Genomic DNA, 13875 nt, shown 5'->3' with positions numbered 1-13875 from the left:
ACACATATTTAATTGATGAAATATTAAAGCTGCGATGGTAAATTTGACAATGGATCAAATCCATTAGAAACTAGTTCATTGAGCACATTCGGTTCGGTTTTTATAATATTTTTGAATGGTGACATTTATGATTTCCAACTAAAAAGAGTAAGACTTCTCTTCAGCATATAGACTAGACGGCAATGTCCCTGAATACATATATTAAATGTTACACATTACTCAAGCCAGTAATACCCACTGTCTTCTACGTCCAAGTAATTATTTCTTTATGTGCCCATGCTTCTTACCATATGTTGAAGTCATATGTAAAAATCGAGCCATAATAATATATTCATTTCATGTAATCTCTAAAACCATCAACCATGAAACTCACTTTCATATCATATGCTTACACCTATCTTTTATACGTTTAATGGTGGGCAGTGCCCACCCTAAATCGAAGACCTGTGAGGGGTTCTCGACCACAAGACCTTCACTGTGGTGACAAAATCATACTGGAATTCATGATCTATTTGAAAATGTTGTCGAGGAGAGACCTTGATGTACAAATAGAAGATCACACAAGCGATGGCAGGTCCGACCCAGTACACCCAGTGATCATCCCAGAGCTGGCCTCCACGAACAAGTGCGGCCCCGATGCATCTTGCTGGGTTCATCCCTGCGCCTGAGTATCCCTTTTGTTTTGTCACTGTTAGAGAGACAAATACCAGGAGCCCCAGCACGGCACCCACAATGGAGCACACGATGACTGGACCGTGCGCTCGGGCCTGTCGACTGTCAAACGCGATCCAGATGGAGCTGTAGAGGAAGATAAAAGTGCAGATGATCTCGAGCCAGAGGCCCTGACTGGTTTCGACTCCCATGGGGACGGTTTCTTCTGTGCCTTGCGCCACCACCCTTAGAGTGCACCCACCAAGCATGAAGGCGTTCTCAATCGTATGGCCTACGACGGCCCTGAGGCCAAGCGCTCCCAGGACTCCGCCGCAGCACTGGGCGACGATGTAAATGGTAGCTCGAGTGGGGGATATGTTGCCCAAGAGGGCGGCGGAGAAGCTGATGATAGGGTTTATGTGGCCGCCTGACATGGGTATTGTTGCCAGTAGTAGTATGGTAACGCACAGGAAGATGAGGAATGAGATGAGCAGATTCGGGGTTTTCGTGTCAGTCTGGAAGGAGGAAATGACAATGGTGTCGATGAGAAAAACAAGAACTGCCGTGCCAAGGATCTCTGCCACAGAAGCTCGCCACAGCTGAGAAATAAATTCAGACAGAAATTATTCGAACCGACGAGGATAAATTTGTCCAGAAAAAAAAACACAGTGACTCTCGCCACTGCGACAGGAACTCTCCATGCATGAATTACTAATTGAATTTCAGCATCTGGAAAAGAAAGTAAATGGCGTTTTGGTTATTCTAACCAAGAACCTACCGACGAAGAGACAAGTTCTTCGAACCCCAACCTCTCAGAGAGCAATTGCCGGAAAGTAGCTGAACCTTTGCTCACCTCTTCTCTCTTCCCTGCTTCAGATCTAAAAGAAACAAAGAAGAAGAATAGAAGTAATTAAACACTTCCGCATTAGATAATTTGACACAAAAACGCGGAAGAGAACAAGATTAGAGAAGAACAGAGAAAGGCAGTAGATACCCTGGTGTCGTAGAGAAAGGCAGAACTTTGCTTCCACCGTCTGGGCTTTCTTCATCTCCCGGACCTGCAAAAGTGTCAACCATTGCAGCTTTTCTCCCTTCCACTAACCGGTACTCTCGCAAGGTTGAAGCTGGATTTTATAGTAGAAGACTAAGAATCATAGAGGAGTAATACAATGTCATCAAATGCGACCCATCTGATATTTTCAAAATTTGACTCTTCCCACTCTTTTCAACGGCTTCTCATCAGCTCCATTTAATGGAGACCTGTATCTTTTCAAATCGTTTCCCCTTCTGACGACGAGCCAGCGAGAAGCCCAGAAGTCCCTTGGAATCTAGCTCTAAATAATTAAGTACCCCAGCACAGCGGAGGTGGCCGTAATTACTTCCCCTTAAAATTTTCGGTGTCAGTATTGGGTTTCTAAGCTTATATATCTGTCATGATCCTACTTTTGCTTAAACTGTTACCCATTAATCCTGACTTTTGAAACATCAAATGACCAATAAACAGTTTGTTCAAGTAGCATGTGACCACATGAATGTATAACCCTGATTGCAGCAGGAAATCCGGGGGCATACTATATGAAGCATTCAGTGCAGAGGAGGATAGAATTAAATAAATTATTCCAGCATTAAAAAATCCTGGATTTTTCCTTTGCATGGGCATGCATTAACCATCATCTATAACTCATGAAGTAATCACAATGATATATTTACAAAGCATTTGAAAATTTAATTGCACAGGGTTGATCCAATACGAAAAACTATTTGGCGACTATCTCAGTCAATCGATCATGATCGAATGATTAAGATAGCCGTTTATCAGACGGCTGCGATAGTCGTTGATAGAACGGTTCAGATAGCTGAGATAACTATTGATCATGATCAGATGACTGAAATAGCGTTTCGTACGTTTCGCACCAAATGATTTTTCGTATTGGATCAACCCACTTAAGTGTAATGAGTTTAAATCAAACTTACAAATGTAAATGATTGTAATGAGCTTTGTGGAAGTTTTTTTTTTTTCAATGAGTAATGACATTTAATTAACTAGCTAGGTGACTAAATAATGAATCAAAGAGATATGATTGATTCCCCAAGTGGGTTCCATTCTTTGAATAATTTAAATTGCAATGAGAATCATAGAAATTTTTTAAGGGCAAATGATGGTTGTAGATTACTGACCAGAGGGGCTAATTGCTCAACCAGAATCACTCTTGTTAAGGAATCCAATCATGTATGAGACTGTTCAAAGACACCACGATTTGTTGTTTTAGCAAATCTTTGACTCTCCATCCGAGTCAATCATAGAAATCTGGGACCATTTCTAGAATGGAATTTTACTATAATACCTAATTTTTTATAAATATTAACACAAATAACCAACTTCCAAACTTAATATAAAGAATACTCAACTTTGACCGATCAACTACACATGTGTACAGTTTAAGGTGACACGTTAGTACTGACCACTTACATGGTACCATATCACCACCAAAGAAAATTAACACCTAAGTCACCAAACACGCCATCAAATTGCCATACCATTATCCATGTAGGATGCCATGTCATCGTAACAAGGTATCATATTGCCACATTAGCACTCCATCTTAGCATATCTTTTTTCTCCCATTTTCCTTTATTATTGATTAAAGTTATTTTATAAATTAAAAAAACTTTAATTTATGGTTTTAAAAATCTTAATAATTTCATTATATTTTATTTAATATAATAAAAATTAAAATTATGATTAATAATTATTTTAAAAATATTTTTTAATATAATTAATACCTTACATTATTGATTTATTATTTATTTAATTTAATACAATATTTTTTAAAAAAATTAGTTTTTAAAAATCTTATTTGTTGATAGATATTTTATTACCTTCTTTTTCATAATAAAAAATATTTTATACTAATTAATTAAAAACACATATTCTTTCCTATTTAACACCTTTTATAAAATATTTAAGATATTTTTAAAATTTTAAAATAATTTGTAAAAAATTATTTAAGTTTTTAAAAATCTTATTTATTCGAACACGTTTCATTACCTTCTATTTATTTAAAAAAATATAAAACTTGTATATTAATTATTAAAAAAACATTTTCAAAATTGATTTACACCTTTGATTATAGATTTAAGAAATTTTAAAAATTTTAAAAAATTAGTTTCAAAACATCTTATATGTTGGTTAATTTTTTATTACTTTCTATTTATAAAAATAATTATAAAAATTTTATATTAACTAATTAAAAATTCATATTCTAATCTATTATTTTCATTTCACTATTGATTTAAGATATTTTTAAATTTTAAAAATATGTGAAAAATAGATTTAAGTTTTTTAAAACTTTTATTTAATAATATGTGTTTTATTACCTTCTATTTATAAAAAAATATATTAAATTAGAATATTAAATATTTTTAAAATTAAAATATTTTATAATTTTGTTTTAAATTATAAAATATCTTAAATCAATTATGAAAGGTGTTAATTACATTTAAAAATATTTTTAAAATAATTAATATAAAAATTTGATAATTTATTACAATAAATAGAAGGCAATGAAATGCGTACCTATAATAAGATTTTTAAACACTAAAATATTTTTAAATAATTTTTTTATATTAACTAATATACAAATTTTATATTTTTTTAATAAAAAAGAAGGTTATAAAATATGTACCGACAAATAAGATTTTAAAACAATTAATTTTTTTCCAAAATATTGTCTTAAATTAATAATATCTTAAATTGATAATGTAAGGTATTAATTACATTTTTTAAAAATAATTTAATATTTTTATTATATTAAATAAAAGGTAATGAATTGTGTAAGATATATAAAACCAAAAATTAATATTTTTTAAATTAAAAAATAACTTAAGTCAATAATGAACAAAAAATGGGAGAAAAATGTATGCTGATGTGGAGTACTGACGTGGCACGTTGATGATGTGTTGTGATGACATGGTGATTTGATGACATGTTAGGTGACATAGCGGTAATTATTTTTGTTGCTAATGTGGCGTGATGACATGTCAGCACATAAGCGATCATGGTTGACGTGTCTTCTTGGATTGTATATCTGGGCCGTTGATTAGTCAAAGTTGGGTATTTTTCATATTAAGTATGGAAGTTAGTTATTTTATCAATATTTGTAAAAAATGTGTAATGTAGTAAAATTCCCTTTCTAGAAACATAAGGCATCTTGTTATATTAGTCTAAATGTCTTGAATTTTTCAGTAGAGTGAGGAGATATTTTCCCTTACGTAAAATGATATGACAAGATGTTATGGTCAAGACCACCCAAACATTTTTAGCCTTTTGTGTCGGTTTAAGAGGATAGAAATTTTTATATCAATTTCTATGGTCTTAGAAAAAAAATTTAAACGAAATAGAAAAAATGATTTTTCTATATCTCTAACATAAAATATAAAAAAATAAATTAAAAAGGCAAAAACATAAGAAACCTGACAAAAAATTATTTCCCAATGAAATTTAAAATTTGATCCAAAACAATTGTATACTTTTTTCATGTAATAACTCAAATAATCCCTTAATGGACATCAAATAGGTCAGTTCCACATGATAGGAAAAAGAGAAAGTAAATATTATTGTACTAAAATGTTACAGTTAGGATCGATGTATGTAAATACCAATATATAACATAAGGCAATGAGTGATTTTTCAACTTTCTTAATGGTGTACATAACCCTTGTTTAGAAGATCTTACAAAAGTAAAATCAAGAATAAATGAGTCTAATTATCTATAAAAAATCCATTAAATATTGACCACCACCATTAGATTCTTAAACTGTTTGTCACCTAATGCATTAAAACTCCCACCCAATGAGAAATCCCTTGTTAGTAATCATAAGTATATATAAATTAATATGAGCTTCTTTTTTAATTGATACTAATAATTATTAGCCACTATTAAAAATCTTCATTGCACATGGAATGGAAGATGAGCACTTCCAAATTCCCCTTCTAGACCTAACCTGCCCATGTAGAGATCACCATTAAAAAGTGCAAATGGTCCAGATTCTGGTCTACAGACAACAACTCCTGCTCTTCTAGAGGCCACCATTGCTGCTCCAGAGCCTGCTTATTTATGTTAAAACTAAAAAGAATGCTACACATACTAATCTAATAAGCTAATTAGCAGATTAATAAACCAAACAGATGTACCCTATCAGGCTGACAAGCTAGAGAGAGAGAGAGAGAGAGAGAGAGAGAGAGAGAGAGAGAGAAGAGGAGGAGGAGGAGGAGGCCAAATGAAACTTTAATCAACCCAATAACAGAGAAAGAGGCAGAATATATACAAGTCGTGGAACCTTATACATGGCCAAAGAAACTCTGATAAACCCATTACCAGAAAGAGGCAGCAGAAGCTTTTCAAATTATGTAATCTTTTATAGCCAAATGATCAAACTTTGACAAACCCACATATTGAAAGAAGAAGAGAAGCTCAAATTTCAAATTAAGAAACCTTTTATAACAGTGTATTCTTACATGAAATTTTTTTCTTCCCAGACCCTTCAAAAGGAAGAAAGAATCACAAACAGAAGTACAAAAAGCTCACAAAGACTATTCATATAACAGGCAAAGCAGTAGGGCCCAAATGCACCTCATCGGCACTCGCCACCGAATCCCGACCTCCGTCCGTCGTCGCCGACTTCTTAATAAACTCTATACAATCCGCCAACGCCTCGCTATTATACGATTCCTGCGAGTAATACCCCCGACGAACGCTGCCGCCACCGCACGCCGCCTCACTGTGTTGTGTCCCTTTAGAAATGGCGGACAACATGATCAGCCGGTAAACCACCTCGCGAAACCTGTCCAGCAACGACATGGGCGAGGCGCGCCCGCTCCACCTGCCGAGCTTCAGCATACAGAGGCCTCCCTTGATGCTCTTCCCTTCTCTCCCTCTCGTCTTCCCGCCGCCTCCTCTCCCTCTGTAATCCACGTTCTCTTGAAACGTAGGGGAAGCCATGTCCATCAGCATGAGAATCTCAATGCCAGGGGTCGCGATTCGTGAGACTTATAATAACGTCAGTGGCTTGGGTGGGCTCCATTTCAACCACGAACTTGTACGCACATGATCACATGTGCTGTGCAGTCCCACCGTATCCGTTATTCACTGCAACCGACCAAGGTTAAATTAAAGGGGAAGAAGAAGATTACAGAGAGTTATGAACGAAAGAGAAACAGCCAATCCCCCCGCTTCAAAAACAACTTCACAATGAACGATTAGTTTCGTTTATAAAAACGATTCACGGGAGAGGCACCAAGAAGTGGTAACTGCTTGTGAATTTAAAGCCTGCCTGTATTCTGTAGTGTAGCTGATCAGATGATGATTTAATCTAAAAAACAACGCGGAGACAAATGAGAACGATGTAAGGAAGAGAGAACCAAGAAGAACTTTTCTCTCTCTGTCTCTCTCTCTGTCTCTCTCTCTCTACCTTGTGGAGGGGTGACACTTCCTCTCCTTTCTAATTTGGCCACATCAAAGGCAGAGAGCGCCTTCCCATGCAGAAAAAAAAAAAAAGGAACAATGGAAGGGGCACATCTCTCTCTCTCTCTCTCTCTCTCTCTCTCTCTCTCTCTCTCTCTCTCTCTCTCTCTCTCTCTCTCTCTCTCTACCTTGGAGGGGTGACACTTCCTCTCCTTTCTAATTTGGCCACATCAAAGGCAGAGAGCTCCTTCCCATGCAGAAAAAAAAAAAAAAGTAACAATGGAAGGGGCACATCTCCTTTTTTTACACAAGGACGAGGTACTCTGGCCAAGCCAAAAAAAGGTTTGGTGCCTTCCCTTCCCTTATAGAAACAATGAGAGGTTGCTCCCCTTCCCTCCATTCCACTCTGCAAGGGAACTGTCTTGTTCCTCTTTCCTGGCACAACCAAAGGGACAATCCACCATTGCTTGTGCAAAAAAAAATCTTATATCTCCTCTTTTGCTCTTTGTTTTAACAAAAAGTACTACAAGAGAAATGGAAGCTATCACTGTTGACCCAAGTGGCTTCTCAAAAGAAGGATAATTGAGAATTTTAAGTTTAAAAACTTAAGGTGTTCAAGAATTAAATTAGGTAAATATGCAAATAAAATAAACAAAAATTCACACATCACAAAATGAACACAGAATCTTTTACTATCGATGTTCCCCTATTGGTATTAACTGCCCAATAACCTGTGCTTGGAAAATTCCATTTATGATAACTCTATTCGCTACAATTACACAAATGAGATTTCGGCTCTCTTTTAAGCTACGTGCATGTTCAAAATTACAAAATAATCTTCCCTAGAAATTTGCTAGATTCAAAATCTAGCATGACCTTTCTATCTATAGATTTACCAAAGTTCTAGATGAACCTATCTCAAATTGAAAGTTATAACAAAGGGTAAAACTTACACTCTTGATCTGACGGTTGAGATAGTTGTTTCGCATGTTTCGCACCAAATGACTTTTCTTATTGGATCAACTGTGTATTCGTGTAATATTAATTTTGTCTACACCTATTGTGTCTGAATTGGGTATTCTTTAATACAATTTGTCTATATATATATGGGTGGGTAACTAGATGAATGCATAAACAAATAGGTAAATAAATGATTCGTACAAATTACTAAAACTTCAAAAAATTATAAAAATAGGTAACATTATTGAAATATATTCAATACTTAACTAAAATTGGAGAGAAAGGAGTGGGCAACAATCCCTCCCCTTTCTTTTCTCTCGATCTATGCAATCTTTGTTAGAAATGTGGGAAAAAAGGGACATGCCTTTATTCCTTTACATTTGTTTCATCAAATAAAACTCTTCTTTTGGAAAATAAAGCATCTTCTATTTTATGGCATGCTTGATTGGGTCACCCATCAACTTGAACACTTCATCAACTTTAGAATGAACTATCTATATCATCCACTCTATGTAGCAAGTCCCTTTGTGGGAATTGTCAACTTGGTAATAGTAATAAGTTGCCCATTGAAAATTAAGGAATCAGGTGTACTTCTTTTACTTAATATCTTTCACTATAGTGTATGAGCTCGACTCCTCAAACTTCTTTAGATGGATTTCATTATTATATTGCTCTTGTTGATGACTTCATTCAATTCATATAGTATTATCCACTAGTGAACAAGTTCGATGTTATTTCAATTTTTCCATGTTTATTTGCACGGTTGAGAATATTTTTAATAATAAGGTGAAATATATTCAGCGAGATGCAAGGAGAAAGTTTATCGACCATAACCTTCACCAATTTTGTTCATCAATGTGGTACCATACATTGGATCTCTTGCCCTGGCACTCCTAAGAAAAATGGAGTCGCAAAGCATAAGCACCTTCATATAGTTAAGACTTAGTCCATTTTGAAACTCCGTTTCTTCAAAGTACGTCTCCATATGAGTTCTTAAATGGATTTGTGCGGAATTAATCTATATTATGTGTTTTTGGCTCACTGTGTTATCCATGTCTTAGTGCCTTTGGGATGACAAAGCTTCAATTTTAAGAGTTGTTGGTGCATATTCCTTGACTACAGTCTTTCCCACAAGAATTATTCTAAAATTCTTATCTCTCGCTATGTTTTTTTTATGAAACCATTTTTTCATCCTCCTAGTCTTCTTTGTAATGACCACTCTTGGGGACTCATCCTTTTGAGCTTGCAAGGGGGTGTTAGACCTTTTCTACTATTCCACCACTTCTTCCTCCTTCTATGTCTTAGTGAACATATCTCCAACTATTTATCTTTTTTCTATCTCTCATCATTGTTGATTTTTAGGACTCCATTGATTTAGCTCATGTAGAAAAATAGAAAGACACCCAATGGGAGATATAGGAGGAAGAAGAGGTTATGAACTTATTGTCCTAACCCTTCCCCTAAAGTTCAATTTATAGATTGATCAAACTATAGTATTACAATAATACCCCTGAAGCTTAAACTAATTGTATATTTGTCATCTCTATGAGATGACTTTTCATTTACTTTCCTGTTATCACTGTATGGGCATGTGGGCCACATCTCTTGGATGTGTGGGCCTTCCTTGTCTTATAGGCATGAGGTCATCTTCTAACACACTTAGATGTGTGAGTCTTCCTTGGTCGTGTGGGTTTGGGTCCATCTTCCAACAATTGTATATATTTCGAACTAACTATCCTTTCATTGTAGATATCTCTAACCAATAGGAGTTATCTTATCCTATATTAAGACATATCTTCTCCTATAATTAAAGCTTACTTAAGGATAATCTCACACTTCTAAATAAAAACTTAAATCATGAAGACATTCAGGCATATGATTACTGCGGTTTTATTTCCAAACTCCTTCCCTTTTCTTGCCTCTTTCAAATTGTTGCAGTCGACTGCAACACGAATTCAAAAAGAAAGTTTACAGAGTAAAGAAAACAAAAATCCCTAATTGATTACATCTCCTCCATCATCAGCAAATGATTATTGAACCAAACATGGCTAAAACTGGTCAAACCCAGGATTCATCTATGCTCTTTGAGCTCTGGGGACGACACCCACTTCAGCTGCCTTCTTCCTAGTGAAAAACCCTCCAATTAGAGGGATCAATGGCTTCTTTTTCTTCTTCTTCAGAGAAGGGTGTCTCTCCAACTGAATGTCATCCCTGTCTGTTGAATAGATCACTTGAGCTAGAGGTGGGCTGGCAAACTTCACATACCTCTTCCTTTCAAATTCCATTCCTTGATGGGGTGGTTGCTGGTCGATATCGACGCTGATCGTGTCTTCAACAAACTTAAGGTCTTCAATCTCTTTCTCCATCGGTCGCTTTTCCAGCTCCTTAGCCTTCAACTGAAGCAGCTCTCTCTTTGTTTGTTCTAGCTCTTCTTTGAGAGATATTAAGCTATTGGCCATTTGCTCGCTTTCTTCCTTGGCTTTCTTTAGGCTCTCCCTAGTTTCTTCAAGTTCGGCTGTGATGGTGCCAAGCTTAGAATGCCCATGTCCGCTCTCGCCGATCGCAGCTTGAATCTACAACAGAAGTATATTTTGTATTCAGACAGCTTGATATAGATCAAATGCCAAAACTATGGCGTGTAATATCACGAACTGTTTGTTAATCTAAGTATATTGCTTTCATTTCAGTGGGAGAAGTGGAATCTGGGAATCACTGCTTTTGTATTTACAAGACAAAAAGTAAATCACTGTTGGAAGTTTGAAGAAGATGATCTCACCACCACGTGAAAAGGCATATTCGTCCGAGAAGGAATTTCTTAATGTAAAGTGTAAAGGGACTACTGGGATGCCATTAGTGCTTCTTTATAATGAAGCTTCTGTAATAGGCTAAAGGAATGAATTGAAGGCTGAATTCCATGAAATAGCTAGTAAGTAATTTTAACCAGAAGTCCATGAAATCAGCTACGAAGGCCTCAGTTAATATCTTTCAGGAATTCTACTCTCAGCAAGAGAACATTTGGACTGGAAAAAAATCAAATGAAAGCATCTCGGTTCCACATCTTCTCGCTCTCATTTACACTGAAAGAGAGAGAAAGAGAGCGAAACAGAGAAAGAGAGAGAGAGAAAGAGAACCTCTTTAAGTTTATTGGCATAAACCTGGCCGGCCAAAACCTTCTCGCCGAACAACGCTACAGCTTCCTTAACCGATCGAAATGGCGCACTGGTATCAATCTCCGCTCGATGAAGAACCGCCACCGCCCCCACACCTTCTTCTCTCTCCATTCCGTCCTTCTAAAACCGCACGCACCAAATATCCGATCCTTACATGCAGAAACTCAGGGCAAAAGAGAGACCAGACAGAGAGAGAGATAAGGCAAGAGAAGCGCTGATAATGATCACGGAAAAAGAAGAGAAGAGATTGGAACCCTTTTATCCTCCTCTGCGCACAAGTCGTTAGGAACTCGAAGAAAACGAAAGGGGCGATTGGCTTAAGAGCGTAACAACAATAATAAGGAGAAATAATTAGAATATTGTTAGTACGCTTCGTTTCTTCGCGTCCACTTCACTTGTTTCTGCTTCTATGAATTGAAGAAGAAGCCAGCGAGGGTGGACGGCCCTGATTCAGGAGAGAGGGAGGGAGACGGTGCACCTAAAGACGACGAAAGGTACCCGTCTTCCAGAGAGAGATCTTGTTCATTCTTTTTGGAGCTCGCCCTTTCTCTTTCTGCCATTCCATCTTTTTCAGTTCGGGAGTTCGGACAAAGCTCGGGTCTTTTTCTCCAAATCTGCTGTTAGTGGCTGCTGTTAGTGCTGAGTGCGGAAAATAATCGCCAGGGGTTGTCCTGTCAAATCTTGTGCCTCGTGGGGCCTACCGTAGTTATGTACGGTTGATACTCCTCAATATGTACGATGATTCGTGGCCTGTGGGCCCTCTTGGAATCCATTTTATCTGGTTACTGAAGGGGTTTCGAGGTTAGTTGTTAACGTTGGTTTTTTTATATATTTTTTTGGTCAAAACAGTTGACAAATATCTTCTGTATTAATTTGATCCTCAAGTTCTAGGTATTTATGTTTTGGTTCAAATTCAGGGAAATTTCATTATGGTCCTTTTTTTTGTAATTAGGTTATGAAAACATAATTATGGGTAGAACCTCTTCCAACCACCGAGGTTAAGTGAAAGTTCTGCCCACCTTTTTCCTACTATAATTTTTTTTTTCTCAACAACAAAAGATATCCAAAGTTATTCTTGGTTTTTTTTTTTTTTGCTGAAAATTTTTACTGAGAATAACCCATCAGCAAAAGATAATTACCACAAAAATTAATTTCGTTCTCAATAGAAGAAAATTTGTTGATGCAAAATTTTTCTCACCTATATTTTTTTCTTTTTCTGAAGTACTTTAGACTAAAATTTTCATCGATAAATTTATCTTAATTTATTCATAAATATTTCTTGACAAAAAATTTCCATTTTTTTAATTTTCTTAAAAATATTTGTCTTCAATTTTTTTAGATAATTTTTTAAAACAAATACTATTTTTTTAAAAAATTATTTTCCTAAAATATTTCTTAGAAATATTTTTATTTTTATAAAAAAATTTCTTAAATTTTTTTGACAACAAATACTTATTTAATTTTATTAAAATTAGTTGACAAAAAAAGTTTTGCTAATAATAATTTTTGAAATGAATAAACTTTTGTTGGTGAAATAAAAAATTTTGAATAAAAGTATTTTATTTATTTATTTAGAAAAAATTTCCTTCTAATTTTTTGTTGAAGATTATTTATTTCAAAATTTTTTTTTCACGTATACTTTTTTAAAATATTTAACGTAATAAAAAATACACATTAGACAAAAAATAAATTCAAAATTTTATTTATATAGCTGAATATACAATTTGTACACAAAAAATAATAAGAAAATTAAAATATATTCAAAAATAAATTAAAATACAAAATATGCATGGAGTAGTGTGCTTTGAATGACCAAGGTGGGAGGAACTAGAGCTGCTGCCTAACAATTGTCAAGACGATCCATTAATATCACAATAAGAAGATATGATTCCATGAGAAGCCAACAAATATATCATCTGAATCATTTGAGCTTGAAGCCTACTCATATACAGTTTGTTGCTCAGCTAATTGTTGTGTCTACACTGCTAACTGTTTTGTTTGCTCTACTAACTGTTGTATGACTACCTTCCTCGTCCATACAAGCTCCTCATATATTTTCTCCAAGTCAATTGCCTAAGTTGCACCGGTGGTACCTAAACTCTAAGTCATAGGAGGGGGATTGCACTAAGATCCATCTCCTTCTCATAGCCAACCCAAACACCCATCTCCTGATTATATATGGCATTATAGTTGAGCTCTACACCTACAGCCTAGGCATCCTGGTATCAAAACAAGCCAAAACACTTAATTAAAATCAATTTTTTGATTTTGAAATAGATTAAATGGCATCTCAAGACAAATTTCTCCTTCCCAAAGGATAATCTATCAATCGTTTACCTTTGTTCAACAGAACAAACTATGGATAATGGAAGGTAAGAATTTTTTTTTTTTCCTTCAATCCATGGATTGTGATATGTAGCATGTAACCAAGAATGATCCTTTTGAGCCTTAAAAGCTTGAAAATTGTATTTTGGTTGCAAAGGAATTCAATGAGCTTACTAGGGAAGATAAGCTCTATGGTCATAAACCTCTTGTTATGTGCCTTAGGACCAAATGAGTTCAACACGGTCTCCATATGTAAGACCGCTAAGGAAATTTGAAAAAAACTAGAGGTCACACTTGAAGGAACC

The 13875-nt window shown here is 35.3% G+C and overlaps 2 protein-coding genes across 2 annotated transcripts; both read right to left on the bottom strand.

Moving 5' to 3' along the window:
* Window positions 1-278: 278 nt before the first annotated feature.
* On the bottom strand, window positions 279-1753 carry LOC137939504 (aquaporin PIP1-2-like). Its single transcript, XM_068784789.1, has 3 exons — window positions 1646-1753; window positions 1430-1529; window positions 279-1250 (listed from the first exon to the last, which is right to left on the bottom strand). The coding sequence occupies exons 1-3, from the start codon at window positions 1726-1728 to the stop codon at window positions 432-434; spliced, it is 1002 nt and encodes a 333-aa protein (XP_068640890.1). The 5' UTR covers window positions 1729-1753; the 3' UTR covers window positions 279-431.
* Window positions 1754-9985: 8232 nt separating this feature from the next.
* LOC137939560 (WEB family protein At1g75720-like) lies at window positions 9986-11528 on the bottom strand. Its single transcript, XM_068784840.1, has 2 exons — window positions 11207-11528; window positions 9986-10648 (listed from the first exon to the last, which is right to left on the bottom strand). The coding sequence occupies exons 1-2, from the start codon at window positions 11354-11356 to the stop codon at window positions 10151-10153; spliced, it is 648 nt and encodes a 215-aa protein (XP_068640941.1). The 5' UTR covers window positions 11357-11528; the 3' UTR covers window positions 9986-10150.
* Between the last annotated feature and the right edge of the window lie 2347 nt (window positions 11529-13875).

The sequence above is a fragment of the Aristolochia californica genome, unplaced genomic scaffold, assembly GCF_029961685.1.
Source record: "Aristolochia californica isolate CCGP_79_NKW_82.1479 unplaced genomic scaffold, dmAriCali1.0.hap1 SCAF_8, whole genome shotgun sequence".
Classification (NCBI taxonomy): domain Eukaryota; kingdom Viridiplantae; phylum Streptophyta; class Magnoliopsida; order Piperales; family Aristolochiaceae; genus Aristolochia; species Aristolochia californica.
Note: the sequence above shows the minus strand (reverse complement) of the source record. Positions and strands in the feature narration are given on the sequence as shown.